Raw genomic sequence first — 15,201 nt, forward strand, 5'->3', positions numbered from 1 at the left:
TAAATAGTGGTCTGGGTACCTGCTTTCCTTAAACCAGCCTGTTTGGGCCCTGGTGCCAGTGCAAATTGTGGCAGTATGTAGTTCATTACAGGCTGCAAAACGACTGCGGAAAGAGGGCATTTTCCTGCTGTGCATACCACGCTGCTAACACTAGACTGTTATCTGCATCAGAAATATGCAGTTTATTGCTGGTTTATGTACATCTGCAGCATGCCATGGACATCGAGTCTGCTCACACTTAATCACTGCTAGGAAAGCAGAACTTCAAGAGACAAGGAGGTGGCGTGGCAGGATGGTGGTACTGGTGCCTCAGCAGCTGCCTTTCTAGAAAGCTCCCTGCCTGTGTTGCCCAGGTTTGCTTGGCTGGAAGTATTTGGGCACATGCAAAGAGGATTTCAGGGAAATAGCCCCGAGTTAGATATCCTTATCTTGTTATCTCCTTCCTCTTCAGGCACTGTTTGCTTTGCAACTCAAGTAAGTGTGTTAAGGACAACAACTCCAGTAAGTGCGTTAAAGACAACAACTCAAGTAAGTGTGTTAAGGACAACGCCAAAGCCAACACTTAGATGTTTTGGAGACTCAGTAACTTGTGACATGTAATGGGTTGCCAGTCCCCCAGCTCTCCAGAGAGAAATCCAGCTCCCTGTCCAACTGAACCTCAAGAGTTCAACATCCATCCTGCAAGCCTTTACTCATTTGAGAAGGGTCATTAGCTCCATGAGATGACCGAGCAGCATGCTTGCAGCATGACAGGTTTGTCAGGTAAAGCATGAGGGACAGCTGTTCTGAGGCTGGAATAAAAGCCAAGGCCTCCAGGAAAAATTATAGCCCTTCTGCGAGGCAAACTTTCTAGCCGTGCAAAGCCATCCTTCTGGTGAAGTTTACCAAGATGCTGGCCTGAATTTGAGAAATAAATGTTTTTCCTGTTGTTTTGATAGACTCTGCTAGCCTCGTTTTATTCAGCAGCTGTACCTCAGGCTCTGTTGTGTTGGCTCCATGTCTAGCAGCGGCTCACTTGGCCCTTCCTTTTTTTGTCACAGATCAAGCAATGCCATGACAAGTAAGTCAGCCTTTTCCTCTGTTTGTAAACCACTTAATTTAGCTCTTGCTCTACAGCAAAACCTGGTGCAGTTATTTATATCAACATGGCCCCAAGCACTTAAAACAAGTCAACATTCTGATTATGGCTCTGCATATTTTATTGCCTATGTTTAAATCATGCTGCTCTAAACTGGCACCTGTTCCTCCATTACTGCATTCCAGTTTAATAGTCACTGCCTGTCCAAAGAGCCATCATGATGGAAAAAGGTCTACAGATTCTTTACTTTCTGTAGTAGTCAATGTCCCTTGGAATAAACATTTGTTTCAAAGTTTGTGTGCAATTTGTTAAATAATTTACAGCTGAGGATGGCTATAAAAAAAATATTTTTTTAATTTTTTTTTTTTGTGAGCCTGAAAGTAAAACATCATGCTGTATTAATTTCAGTATTGCAAATATTCCCTCTTCCAGTAGTACCAAGACCCTAGTTCTGCTGATGTTGCTCTGACCGTCTCTCTCTGTCAAGTTCTTTTTACAACATCCTTATCTTCTTCCCACACTGTCTCAGCCTGTGAGTATTTTTGGCGATAATAATCGAACCCACAACTGCTTGTCAGGCTTTCAGTGCTCTGAGCTCTTGTCTTGCCCAGTAGTGTGTGAGAGTGACACTGCTTGCTGTGCTGTTCTCTTGGCCCAGCACTGCAACCACACAATTCAACACCTCCTTACAAGCATCAATAGCTTCACTGATTCCACATGAAACCTTAACGCAGCTGCTGACTATGTTTACTTTGTTAGCAATTTCAGAGAATGTTATTAAATAAAAAGGGCTGTGTTAAGAGTCTTTAACTTGCTCAAAACTTGGATCAAGCGATCAAGACATCAGAGAACCTGACTTGTTAAATATGCAGATCATTTCTTGAACCAGCCGAGTCCTCTCTTTTTTCCTGGGATCCCTTTTCTCCCTTATAACACATCTTCTGAAATCTGAAAAAAGGAAGAGACTCTTCTAAACAGTCCAGATTCATTCCCAGAACTTGCCTGTCCTGAACACTGCAAGAGGCAGAAGTGGTTTTGTAGATCAGTGTCTGATCATAACATGATGCATGTGCATTAAGTAGGGAGAGAATGGAGACTCCATGGCCAACCTTATCTTTGGCATTTCCTATCTTCTAAGCGCTGAACACCTTTCAGCCCAGTGATACTCTGACTGTTGATTCCAGCTAGATGTCTGCATCTGAATCATAAAAGGCAAAATGTTTTAGGGCAAAAAAAGGCAAAATATCATTAAGTTTTGAGGATTTGCTTGTTTTTTTCCTTTATCCTTTTCAAACACATATAAGGCAGTAGTTTCTATAGACACACACACATTCTGCCTCTCTCACCCTTTTCATGTGTGACTCTGCAGACACATTCAAAATCCTGTTGATATCTACAACTTTGCTATGAATGACATTCATCTAACTAGATGTGGACTTGGCTCATATGTCTACACCCAAGCAAGTTACCTTCCGCTCCCTTGGTAGTCAGCACAGAAGTAGGTGTCAATGGTCACAGGAATCTTGTTGAGTGTTTGCTAGATCTCTGTTGACTATAGTGTGACTCTAAACACCTCATACGTATGAAGGCATTCCTAGTTAGTGAGATGAATCTCATGGGCAAATGTCTGTGCTTTAAATTTTTCACAAACAAGGATAATCAGTGCGATTAATGTAAACTATGTGCTTACTTAGAATGTCCTCAGAACATCTGAAGGAGACTATAACTTGTCCAAGTGAAACTCTGTAGTGAATTTGATGAGGCCAAATGCAATATAAGCATTTAAAATCTGACAAGGACAACTGAGTTTACAGCACAGTTAGACAGTGCCATGAAATTTTTCATGACCAGAAATGGAAATGCAGCCAGAACAGTGCCAAAACCCATATAATCCGTTAGCCTTTCACTGTCTTAGCTGTCACTAGTTCATTAGCTGTCACTAGTTAGTAGCATCATGGTGATGTTCAAGTCCCTCTGTTATCTACTTGGATTTTTTGGTGATGTCTCTATTGACATGACAGTTTGAGCTCAAAAGCAGATAGCTCCTTTACTTGTGCATCAGAGAGGATGCATCTCACGCATCTTCTTATATCTCTTTTCCAGCCCTACAGCCTGATGCTGAAATCTTTCCAAGGAGGATCGTGGTCAACTTGCTATCACGTCCAGATGTGGCCTATTCAGAAGACAGACAGAATTGACCTTTAGGTGTTGCTAAAGATTTGAATGAGGTGAAACATCCTGATATTCTCCCAAGGACTTAGTATAGACCTATGTCTATGCAGTTTGGAGATCAGTCAGGTGTGAACTTGAGTAGAACTTAAAAAAAAAAAAAAAATTATTCTGGGGCTCTTTTATGAGTACAGGAAAATGATATATGGTCCATGTCCTAAAGAGCTCTAATTTCCTGTATAAAATCAACAAAAAAGCCCAGACTGAGAATATAGCTCCTTTTATTGGTGAAGGGAGCACAGTCAAATGTGAGAACGATGGATAATTCTGTCTGAGTGTCCTAAATAGGCTTCAAATAACTTGCTGCTTTTTGATGCATTTTGTGTTTCTAAGAATGACAACGGGAATATCAGAAAAAAAGATACAGGTGAACAGTGGGAATAAGACACAAACTGCTGAAGATTGAAGATAATGATGTTCTTAGGAGTTTGGAGTTTTAGCTCTCAGTTGTGCATAAAATTTTAAAACCTCTTTTTCTTTTGAAGGTCACAAAGAAGAAATACAAGTTGGGGAAGGAAGAGGTAGGGAAGGTGTGAAGAAGAGAGTATTATGTAGCAGTGGGAAGCTAGCCCAGGTGAAAGTTTGTATTATCTCCTTTTTCCTTCTGTTTTGCTCTCCCTCCTCTTCTGTCTGAATTTTCCCTGCTGTTTCATTTTGTGCACAATACCAACAGCAGGTTATTATTAACTGGTGTAAGCAGACAGTGATTTGTGCTGAGCTGAACTGAGAACTGGTGTCCTGACAGGCACGTGCTAACAGAGGACAAATCGAGGTTGCTCTTCATTCTTTTTTTCAAGTGATCCGACCTAAATTTGCACAGCTGTGTTCACATTTAATCCTGCCTAATAGCTCAAAGGCTTTATATCTCATAAGAGCAGCCTACTGGCACCTGACATTTATTCTGGCCCTCGTTCAGTTCTGCCCTACAAATCCTCTGGCACAACCTGGTATTTTTTGTTTTTTTCCCTAGTAGATTTATTCCTCCATCTAAATACCCTTGAAACGACCAGTCTATGAAGGGTATAATCTAGACCATTGCTTCTCAGTCTTCTTGGATTTGGTGACCTGTGCAAATTCTCCAGTGTGGATTGGTCCCACAAACAGAATGTGAGAGGAATTGAAGCTGTTGATTTGTTTCCCTAAGTGACTTTCTTTGGATCCCTTAGATACACTCTATTTTCACCCATGACTATGTGGACCATATATTTGAAGCTATTGATCCAGAGTGAAGGTTCTCAACTGTGAGGTGCAAGTGGTTTTACTCATAACACTGATTTTATTGCTGGAGGTTGAATGGGTATCTACACCTTGTGAACTAGGTACCACTGCTACTTTGTGAATTCCAGTGGTGCTGGCAAAAGACAAAGCATGGTGGAATTTGTAATTGCAAAAAAAATTACTTAAAATAAACCAGCTCCTTTCTTATTTGCTCCACTCTGAATACTCTCTGTGTTATGAATAATTTTTTAGAGGATCATTTATTATTTGTCTTCTGTGTCTCTAACTCACAGCATTTTGGCGGTAGCAACCAAGGAATCTTGGGAAAAGTGATTCATGGTATTGCACTCTTTATGAACATATGTCTAATGCATCTGACAAAATTGTGGATATTGATTTTCCTGAGAATATTAAATAGGAACCTTTTTTTTTTAATATTGGAAGATTATTTTCAGGGCTTGTATCCAAACTGAGTTAGCTCTTTAGAGTATAAAAAACAAATTAGTCTTTAACATTTTGAACTAGGCTAAATGCTTATGCAGTGGAAAAAACCCATGTTTAATAGATATGATTGAATAAGACTATGTGCCTTGCATTTGTTTTTACCTGTATCACAAGTCTTTACTTTGGCTTGCATATTGAAGAAAAAATTCAAAAGTTTACAACAGACTGGCAACATAAAAACCTTAGCAAAATAGCTGCAAGGGATTATTGCTATCTTATGCTGTGATACTATCTCATTCTGTAAACTATACTGGGCAATGTTAGGTGGTTGTAAAGATTGGAGATATTACAAAGTAATCCCTGAAACTTCTGTGACTAAACAGAGCATTAGAAGGTTTCTCATGGCTAAGAATAACATGATTTCTGAAGAAGACTTGAGACTGAAGTCTTAAATGGTAATACATATTAAAACAAACAGAAAAATCGCAAACAAGCAGTGACCCAAAGTTGTGGATTTTGTAAGTGCATTTAGGAAAGAAACTAACAAGCCTCCTGGCTGAGTTCTAAATCATAGAATCATAGAATCATTTAGGCTGGAAAAGACCTTTAAGATCACTGAGTCCAACCGTAATTGTGTATGTGCATCATCTATGCAAATTTTATTACACATATTCCTTGTTTTCAACTTCATTACATACTGTTGAGTGAGGCCAAACATTGAGTGAGATGATTTCTGTTTTCCACTGAGTGTAGATATTTTGATTTATCAATCTGTTGAAGTTCTTGAAATTCAGTGTGAGAAACTGGATACTAGGCAGAGCTTTTTTGTTACCGTTAAAGCTGTGGCAAAAGGTGAGTCTTGAGGGATCACATACTTCATTGTCTTTCCGTGACTCAGGATAAATACTTTAGCTTGTTGACTGTGTTATAATAAGATGAAAGGTCTAATTCAGCAAGTTAAAGGGACATAAGCCCATGCTTGAATCACTTTGCTGAATTAAAACCATAATCTTTGGTGGTTTCCCCAGGGTTGACACACGTCTCAGGAAAAAGAAAGTTTTATAATAATTCAAGTAAAAGGTTTACACTCCAGTAATTCTTTAGCCTCAAAACAAACAAAACTGTTTTAGGAAAAAGAAGAGGTATTCTGAATAAAATTCAATGCCACCTCTACCCTAGAATAGTGTAAAAATACATTACTCATGGGAGATCCACGTTCTAGGCCCTGTTATGTCAGCAATTTGTACTGAGAAAGGATAAAATATAAAATATTGTAACTACTTATTTAATAGTTTTGCTAAACAAGCCTTGTCATTTCTTTGTATCTTTAGTATTGTATTTAGATTGAGTCCTTTTAAAAGTGTAAAGGAGGTATCTTGCTGTCACCCAAAGTCTTAGAAGAGAATTACTGGCTTGATTTATTTTAACAAAATGAGGTGTTAACTTTTGAAATCATTGTTTTGTTGAAGACCTCACGTCTCCCATTTTACTGATGCGCTGGCAGAAAAAAATGACAGGTTCTGTAAACTGGAGAACGGTTAATGACAGTGTTGTAGTGAAAGGATTTACTGACAATTGTGCCTGCTTTGACTCAAACAATTAAGGTACGCTCAGAAAAGGTATTGAGATGCAATCCCTGCCATAAGAACTGGGATCCAGTTCAGCTGCATGAAGGTGAACATTGGAGCAATTTAATTAATAAAGAAAAACAACAAAAAAAGAGAGATTTGGTCTAATGAGTGTGCTGCTTCTCCTAATTCTTTAGTCTCAGAGCATATTTGTGTGTTTATCGTCCTCCTTCTACTGTGTTTCTCTGTTCCTTACTTTTAGAATTTTACAGTGGGTGAAGGCATTTGTGGAGAGGAGAATAAGGTTATCTCACTGTGGGTTTATTCTACACACTCAATCAAGGAATTCTTAAGAAATAAATAAATAAACAAATAAAAATGCCCAGCTTGCAACAACCGCCAGCTTCTGAAGAAATTCACAATAAAATAAAAGATGCTTTAAAAGCAGTAAGGACAGTGGTGCTATACTGGAGGTAGTACGTGCTGTGTTTCCTGAGAGGCAGCTTTTTTCTCCTAAATGAATGTTTCTAGGTTTATGAATCATTGCCCTTTATCACAGGGTGCTTTGTTCTTTTGTCCTTGGTGGGTTTTTTTTGTTTTTTTTTTTTTTTGTTGTGGGTTTGGGTTTTTTTTTTTTTTCCCCCTGGCTTTTGTGATGCAGATAGACAAGAATGGTGAAAGCACTAAAAAATGTCTGGTTTATTTGTCACTCAGGTGTAATTGCACAAATGCTAGAAAGTTCATGGACTGTCAGAGTATGCAGTGTCCTGTCCTTATCTCCACCCTGCTCTGTCCTCCTCTCACCTTCCTCTACTCCCTTTGGCTGGGTTGGTGCCGATTGCTGCCTCAGCAGGGAATTGTCAGACTCATTTTTAGCTTCAAGGTGTTTAACATTTGTGTGTGTGTGGTACAGAACCAACTAATCACCTGCTGTCAGAGGGCTCGGTCAGTTGACTGTGTCTCTAAAATATCATTAGCAGAAATACTGTGAGTCAAAAAAGATTGCAGAGAGCAATGGAGGATAAAGATGAATAAAGCTATTGTAGTTTGGCCAGTATCATCTGTTGAACAACCCCTAATCCAGAAGGTATCTCCACTGACAACAATGGAGATGTGGCGAGTAAAATCAAGCCTTCCTTTAAAAATGCAAGACAGACTCTGATCTTCAAACATATACTTTTTCATAGGGCTTTATTTGTACAAAGGATTCTGACTTTCAGTTAGTGTCTCCTTGCTACAAGTCAAATGGCAATCGCAATTGACTGTCTCTTGCTAGGACACCAACTCTAGCTGAAAGGACAAACTGTCAAAGCGGTGACCTGGCTTGTAACATCGGTGCATGTGGGACAGCACAGGACAGCACAACCAGCGACAATGGCAGCACCTTATGAAGCAATTCAGTGCTTTGGAGTGATTAGAATGATCATGGAGACTGCTTTTACAGAAGCATATGACCAAAACACTTCCCAGTGCTTTAATAGCTTCACATTGATATTTACTAGTGTTGTCTTCTGTTCTCTTCTGGAAAATACAAAGAGTTTGACTTAAAACCAGAGATTTTAGAAAAAACAATGTACTAAAGCCTTCCCAAGAATCATGTCTATATTTTTCTTTAAACTGCTTATTAGATAAATTGATAATACTTCAGTACTGGCAACATTCCCTATTGTGTTTACAATGCTGATGTAATGGCATCCTTCACTTCAGTGTGATTTTTACCGACTATTCCTCTATTTATAACCCAAGGTTGTCCCACATAGTGAGCAGTGAGTAAGGGGTGGTCAGAGGTCCTTCACAAGCCCTGGATTTTGAAGGGCTATGGTCAGGTTCCTTTAAGCAGGCACCTGGTACAGCAGGGAAAACTTAGTGAAAAATTACCTTGTCAAGTAATAGCATTTGAGTTTACCTTCACTGCTCCTAAGTCATGGCCTGACACAAGCTAATGCAGAGTTCCTTACCTTGGAGGTTTTCCCGGTTTTGGCTGGGACAGAGTTAACTCTCTTCTTAGTAGCTGGTACAGTGCTGGGTTTTGGATTTAGTGTGAGAATGATGTTGATAACACTCTGATGTTTTAGTTGTTGCTAAGTAGCGCTTGTCTTCAGCCAAGGACTTTTCAGGTTCCCATGCTCTGCCAGCAAGCAGGTGTGCAAGGAGCTGGGAGGGAGCAGAGCCGGGGCAGCTGACCCGAACTAGCCAAAGGGGTATTCCATACCATGGAACGGCATGCCCAGTATATAAACAGGGGAGAGTTGGCCAGGAGGCGCAGATCGCGGCTCGGGAACTAACTGGGCATCGGTCAGCGGGTGGTGAGCAATTGCATTGTGCATCACTGGTTTTTTTTCTTCCCCCCCTTCCTTTTTGTTGTTATATTCCTTTTCATTGCTATTATTATTATTATTTCATTATTACTATTGTTAGTATTATATTTTACTTTAGTTATTAAACTGTTCTTATCTCAACCCATGAGTTTTACTTTTTTTTTTCCTTTCCTCCTCCCCACCCCACTGGGAGGGGGAAGGGGGAAGCGGCTGCGTGGTGCTTAGTTGCTGACTGGGGTTAAACCACGACAGAGGTATATCAGATGGGTAGCTTAGCAATTGTTCTTCTTTTCTTTCTCACAGTTATAGACATATATTACATATATTGCGTACATCTTATGTCCCATTCTTGTCATTCCAAAGTCAACATCTGCAATGTTAGTTTTTGAGGAGGATGAATGAAAAATCAACAACCTTTTAACTCTGGAATGAGCTCTTTTTGAAAAATGGTAGTGCTTGAGAGGATAGCCAGAAAGAAAACATAGTTTAAAATAATTGGTGTAATAAGCTAGTCAGTTGGAAAATTACTAACCAGAAGTGAGCACTGAGACTTATCAGAAAGCTACAGCCTAATGCTTATCTGAGGACTTCATGTATCAAACTCCTTTTCATTCCTGCTTCATTGGAGGAAATGGTCAAATCTTTGAGTGCCATGGAAATTACTGGTTAGCACATATGGAGAAATTCTTCACTTACTTACAATCTGAGCTAGATGTCCCCTTAAAGCCCCGTATGTCTCAGATAGGGGAATTATTAATAGCCCTGACACAGGTCTTCCTCAGAGATTGTACTTGGCTGCTGTCAAATAGCTACCAAAATGATGCTTATGAACATGTTAATTAAACAAATCTGATCTCTGTCTTCTCAATGATGCTAAGACAATTTCCAGACAGCCTGCAGATTGCCAGAAGTAGACTTGCAGGGAGAAAAGCAGGAAAGGGTAAACAGAAAATTCAAAATCTGTCCAAAAGCTGTAAAAGCCCTTGGCTTGCCTCTGCTACAATTAGGGAAATGTTAAGGGTTTACGCTGGTGTATTAAATAGGGCTGGTTTGGAAACTTACTTTCGCAAAGCTTCCTTGAGTAAGGTAAGACCTCCTGAGGTCCCTTCCAACCTGAATTATTCTATGATTCAATGAATGTATGAGAAATTATCTGTAAATGGCTGTAATGCTTCAAAATCTTGATCTGACTGTTGTGGCCTATTAGGTGCTTTGATTGTCAGCATTTTCCTTAGAAGAATCACTTCCATTCATTAATCTTTAAATTATTCATATTCCCTCAGAAGCTTCCCTTCCGGGACTTCAGTTAAGTCATAGGAGGGGTCAAAAGCAAGAGAATTCTGAATTTTGCTCTCATCTATCTAGGGTTTTTGTCTTTTTGGCCTGTGCTTTTACAGAAATGAGCCGTGCTGACCCTGGATATCTGCCATTTGGTAAAACGGGAAGAAAAAAATCAATTTCCCATACAAGAGTAGCAAGAGAGTTAATTAAAATTTGCTTTGAGATTCTTGCACATAATATGTTATTTACTTTTTGCTTCTTATACTTTCCATAATATTACCATTCTGTCCTCAGGCTTAATTAGACTTTTTACCTCTCTTAATTACTGCCTTGGTCTGGCTTTTAGCGAGTCTTCCTGAAGATGGAGCCCAATGATGTTATTGGAAAGATTCCAGTTTATTTCAGTCGATTTCAAGCTTTGCATGAACCCCAAGATGCCGAATAAAATGTAGTAATCCATTCATAGATTTGTTAAGCAAAATACTTCAAATGTTTATAATGCCTGTATATATGTGTTGTTTAGGTGATGACCTGAAAAAATCATGTCTGAGGTCCAGGGAACAGTCGAGTTTTCTGTGGAGCTACACAAATTCCATAATGTTGACCTCTTCCAGAGAGGGTGAGTTGATGTTTCCATTAATTTGCAGCTGATAGCAGAGGTGTAGTTTACAGAAAAGAGTTAAACTGCGAAACAGGTTCTTTTCTGCCAAATGTAGTTATATTTCATGCAATCTCCAGGGCAGGGAAGGATGTCATTGGGCTTTCACTGCTGTCAAAGAAGATCAATGTACATTACTTTCACTATAAAGTCAGACTGACTGACTTGTTTTTGTAATACAATGTTGTAATGCTCCAAATTATTTTAAGCATCTGTTCAGATATAAGTATAATAGCTGCTTTAAATGTTTTGGACTGGTTTTGAGACTCTGTGTTAAACGATAACTGCATTGAACTATAATGAAAACATGTTCATTTTAGGGACATAAACCTAATGACTATATTCTTTTAATGAAATTTACCTGAATCCCACCATTTCAGAAGGGAAAATAAATACTCGTGTTTGTCTAAAGCTCTGGTTCTGGTGGCCACATTGTTTTTTCACGTCCCTGTAAGTTAGAAGAACACGTACAACTTCTGGACTACTTAAACTTTTGTCCCTATTGTTTTGCACCACTCTTCCTAATAGTTTTTATAACAACCTGGTGGCTGTGAAGTGGAGAAGCCTGACCAAGTGTGAGTTATCACTCTGCTTGCGTATTGGACCCCACAGGTGTTTTTCAGTGAGGAAAAGGTAAGATAAAGAAACACTTTTTGAGGAGACCAGAAGACCTAGATGGATCAAAAGAATATACTTCACGGACAACAGTGGGTCTAGTGGAATATTATCTTCTTTCATCTATGAGGACTGATATATACAGAACATTAGATACTCTCTTTCAAGCCTTAGCTTGGCACAGGGGTGGTTCACAGCTGATTTGTCCATCTCGAGCACCATTTCCTGCAAGAACACCATGGAACTGTTTCAGGTATTGGGCTGGATTAGGTAGAGCTGTTTCCATCTGTATACAGGCTTTTTGTTATTTTCTTTTACTGTGATGAACTACGTGGAAAAGACGCTGTGAACTTGAATGAAGGAAACATGGCTCTGTTTTGTTTTAACAGCTGGCATCTGTCATTCTGTTTATGTCTCCAAGTGAATATCCACCAACTTTATGTTAGAAAGCATTCTGACTACACCAAGTACTTGTGTCATATAGAAAAAAAAATCCTCTGTGCTTGAGGTATTTGGTTTATCTGAGTTATAAAAGAAGTCTCCTGTGTATTCTGGTCCTTATGACCTTAGAAAACAGTCCTAGCTATAGATTTTTTTCCTTGGCTTCTGGTGATCAGCGTAATGTCTTTGATCTTCCTCACATTTGAAAATCCACACTCATCTGTGGGTTCAGTGATTTTTTTGGACTTAGACAGTAGGACATTCAGAGGTTAGCCAGGAATCTTCCCACTTCTCATGTTACTGCGTACAAGCTGCCTGTTTTTTGTCATATTGGTCTGCTTTTGCATTCAATAATTTCCGTAAAATGCTTTCTTTGGCTTTGACAGTCAGATCAAATCTCTGGTGTGAGGGTAAACCTAGCACTAACAGAGGTAATATATTCTACTGTCACACTAATGAGTTCCTAATTACCCTTGCTCTTTTCCCCACTGGTGCTTACCTTGCTTTACTGATTAATATTCCAAACACATGGTACTATAGGTTATACTGCATTAATTTGTTTACAGTAATTTTCCTTTCTATGTATCCTGCATAGTATTACATTTGCTTTGCTTCCATGGTTTTAACCTTTGCATTTCCAACAAAATCCTTTATTGTGTCTCATATTTGCTGATTACTATCCGCTGGCTGGCTTCATCTACTCAGCAGCCCCTATCACTGTAGCATGAAAGCGAGAAGAAAAGGAGTAGATGAGCTTGCCAAATTTCATTTTAACTTGGGCACACTTTTTATTTTTTCCCCTGTTGCCATTGTTGATATTCACTATAGACATCTGGGATATCTTGGATTGACATATGGTCTCCCCAGATGAGAGGGTGGTAGAAGTAATAATGATGGGAATTTTCTGTTTAACTAGCGTTTTTCTTCTCTGAGTGCCTTGTAAATTGAGCCAATATCATTCTGTCCTGCTGAAGGCCAGAAAGGTGATTTACGAAAGGTTGTCCCATCAGGATAGCAGCAGAGCTCAAATGAATCTTAATTTCTGTGGGAACACAATATGCTGTGTTTTTTAACAACAAAAGCAGGAAGAACAATGAAGAGTATTAATAGTAATTTGTCACCTACTTTTCCTCTTAATACTTTGGTACAAAAACAAAATAAAAAAACCTAATCAAAACCCTGATTGTGTATCTCCACAGATACATAACAGTCCTGCTACTGTATGCCTAACTGACATAAGATTGAAATTCCGGGGTTAGAGCTCTGTAACTGTGCAGAAATAAGGACAGTATTTTCCAAAACACTTAGTCTTGGCTAACTGTCCTTCTAAAGACAGTACCTTTAGGGAAGGTGCGGCTGGGCCAACAGTGAACCCTTTGGAGAAGAGCACTCCATGCAAATAAAGGAATGAATATATCAACAAGGTTTAGCAAGAGGATCCTGGGAGAATCAGCCCTTCTGGAACCGTTAGGTGATGGTTAATAAACAAACTTGATTAAGGGCGTGATCTGCTGGCCGTAAGCCACAGAGACAAAGTGCTTTAAAATGTTAGGCCTTCAGTAATGATCCTGTTCTGATTGCACTGGAAGCTATTTTGAATTCTCTACGCACAGACAGCCAGTTGCCACCTCTCCCTCCCCACAAGAAATGGAAGCTCCTTAATCTATCTGAATTACACCTTGTGATATTTGAATCATGTTTCTTAACCTGTATGAATGGTTAATATTGAAAAGAGACTCTGATACAAAAGTAATGAGGGCGGGTTTTTTTGTAAATATTTGTTATGGTTATACCTTTCTGTCATATATAACAGGAACAGTCATCAGTAAATTCTGTGTTGCAGGTGGTTGACTTTGGTCAGTTGGTGTTAAATTTATCTTCTTTGAAGCATAAACATAACAGTGTCAGTATTTATAGACATCAAAGGTTAAATGCTGTAGGTGCTGCTATAGGGGAAGAAAGAATGTTTTCTTGGTCAAACCAAAGGATTTGCAATGTTGTTTGATGCCAGAGTTCTAAAGGTTGAGTAATAAGTAATGCAATTTCTGGAAGAAAAAACATTTTTAACTTTTCTGTCCTTAATTCTCTCCATCATGTGCTGCTTAATAACTGGTGACAGATATTTTCTCTAGTGAAATTAGCTAACTGATTCAGATTTTCCTTAATAGAGTAGGAAATAAAATTATCCCTGACTGCCAGAGATCAATTAATTGATTTGTCTGGTTCTGTCAGAAGCAATCCTTCTGCACCTTTTTTTCTCAAAGCTTTTCAAAATCTATTTGACCGAGGAAAAAAACCAACCCCACAACTACTGCGTTCACAGGGTAAGTAACTTTTGGAGTCTGTGAGGGAATAGAGGGCACAAAGAAGGTGAAATAGTGACTTAATAAAGCTAGTATTCTGGCAATGATGTATTATAAAACTAGGATCAAGGTAAGTCATTAGTTACCAGTTACAGGACTGAATCAACTGCTTATCAGTCTTTTCACTCCTCAAATTCCAGGCTGCAATTTGTAAGTGTCTAACACTTACACTGGTAGTTTATGTGTGTAAAGGGTGGCGGTGATTAAAAACGAGTGGAAAAATGAAGGCCAGCTTCTCCTAAAATGAACGCAATGTTGCCCTGGGGTAAAGATCAGTGGTCTCAGAGTTTACAAAACCCTACAAGTATCAGACCAAGTACCAATAGCATTCAGAGCTGCTGAAAACAAGATCTTCTGTCTTAACAGACTAAGCCTTTATGTGGCAAAACATCCCTGTTGCCTACCAGATGGACAACAGTGTTTCGGTGTACTTAGTCATGAAATCATCCCTTCAGAGACAAATAGCAGCAGCTCCTTTCGTCAGCAAACTGGGGTTCGGCAATCAACCAATGCTGTTCTTGTCAGGATGGATATCTGGATAATACACATCGTATTCACAGGTTCAGACCTTATTTCCCAGAGGTCTTTGTCATGGCTTAACCCCAGTCAGCAGCTAAGCACCACGCAGCCGCTCCCTTACTCCCCCCCGGCTCCCAGTGGGATGGGGAGGAGAATCGGGAAAGAAGGTAAAACTCGTGGGTTGAGATAAGAATGGTTTAATAACTAAAGTAAAATATAATACTAACAATAATAACAATGAAGTATAATAATAATAATAGTAATGAAAAGGAATATAACAAAAAAAAAGAAGAGGGAAAAAAAAAGGAAAAAAACCCAAACCAGTGATGCACAATGCAGTTGCTCACCACCCGCTGACCAGTGCCCGAGCAGCGATCCACCCCTCCCAGCCAACTCCCCCCTGTTTATATACTGGGCATGATGTTCCATGGTATGGAATACCCCTTTGGCTAATTCAGGTCAGCTGCCC

The 15,201-nt window shown here is 39.3% G+C and overlaps 1 protein-coding gene across 1 annotated transcript in view; it reads left to right on the plus strand.

Moving 5' to 3' along the window:
- Positions 1-10,678: 10,678 nt before the first annotated feature.
- Positions 10,679-15,201, plus strand: part of FAM135B (family with sequence similarity 135 member B) — a 146,313-nt gene continuing 141,790 nt past the window's right edge. The window contains exon 1 of the mRNA XM_050891994.1: positions 10,679-10,755. Within this exon, the coding sequence (XP_050747951.1) occupies positions 10,679-10,755 (77 nt within the window). The remainder of the gene's footprint in view (positions 10,756-15,201) is intronic.

The sequence above is a fragment of the Gymnogyps californianus genome, chromosome 2 (assembly GCF_018139145.2).
Source record: "Gymnogyps californianus isolate 813 chromosome 2, ASM1813914v2, whole genome shotgun sequence".
In the NCBI taxonomy this organism is placed as follows: Eukaryota; Metazoa; Chordata; class Aves; order Accipitriformes; family Cathartidae; genus Gymnogyps; species Gymnogyps californianus.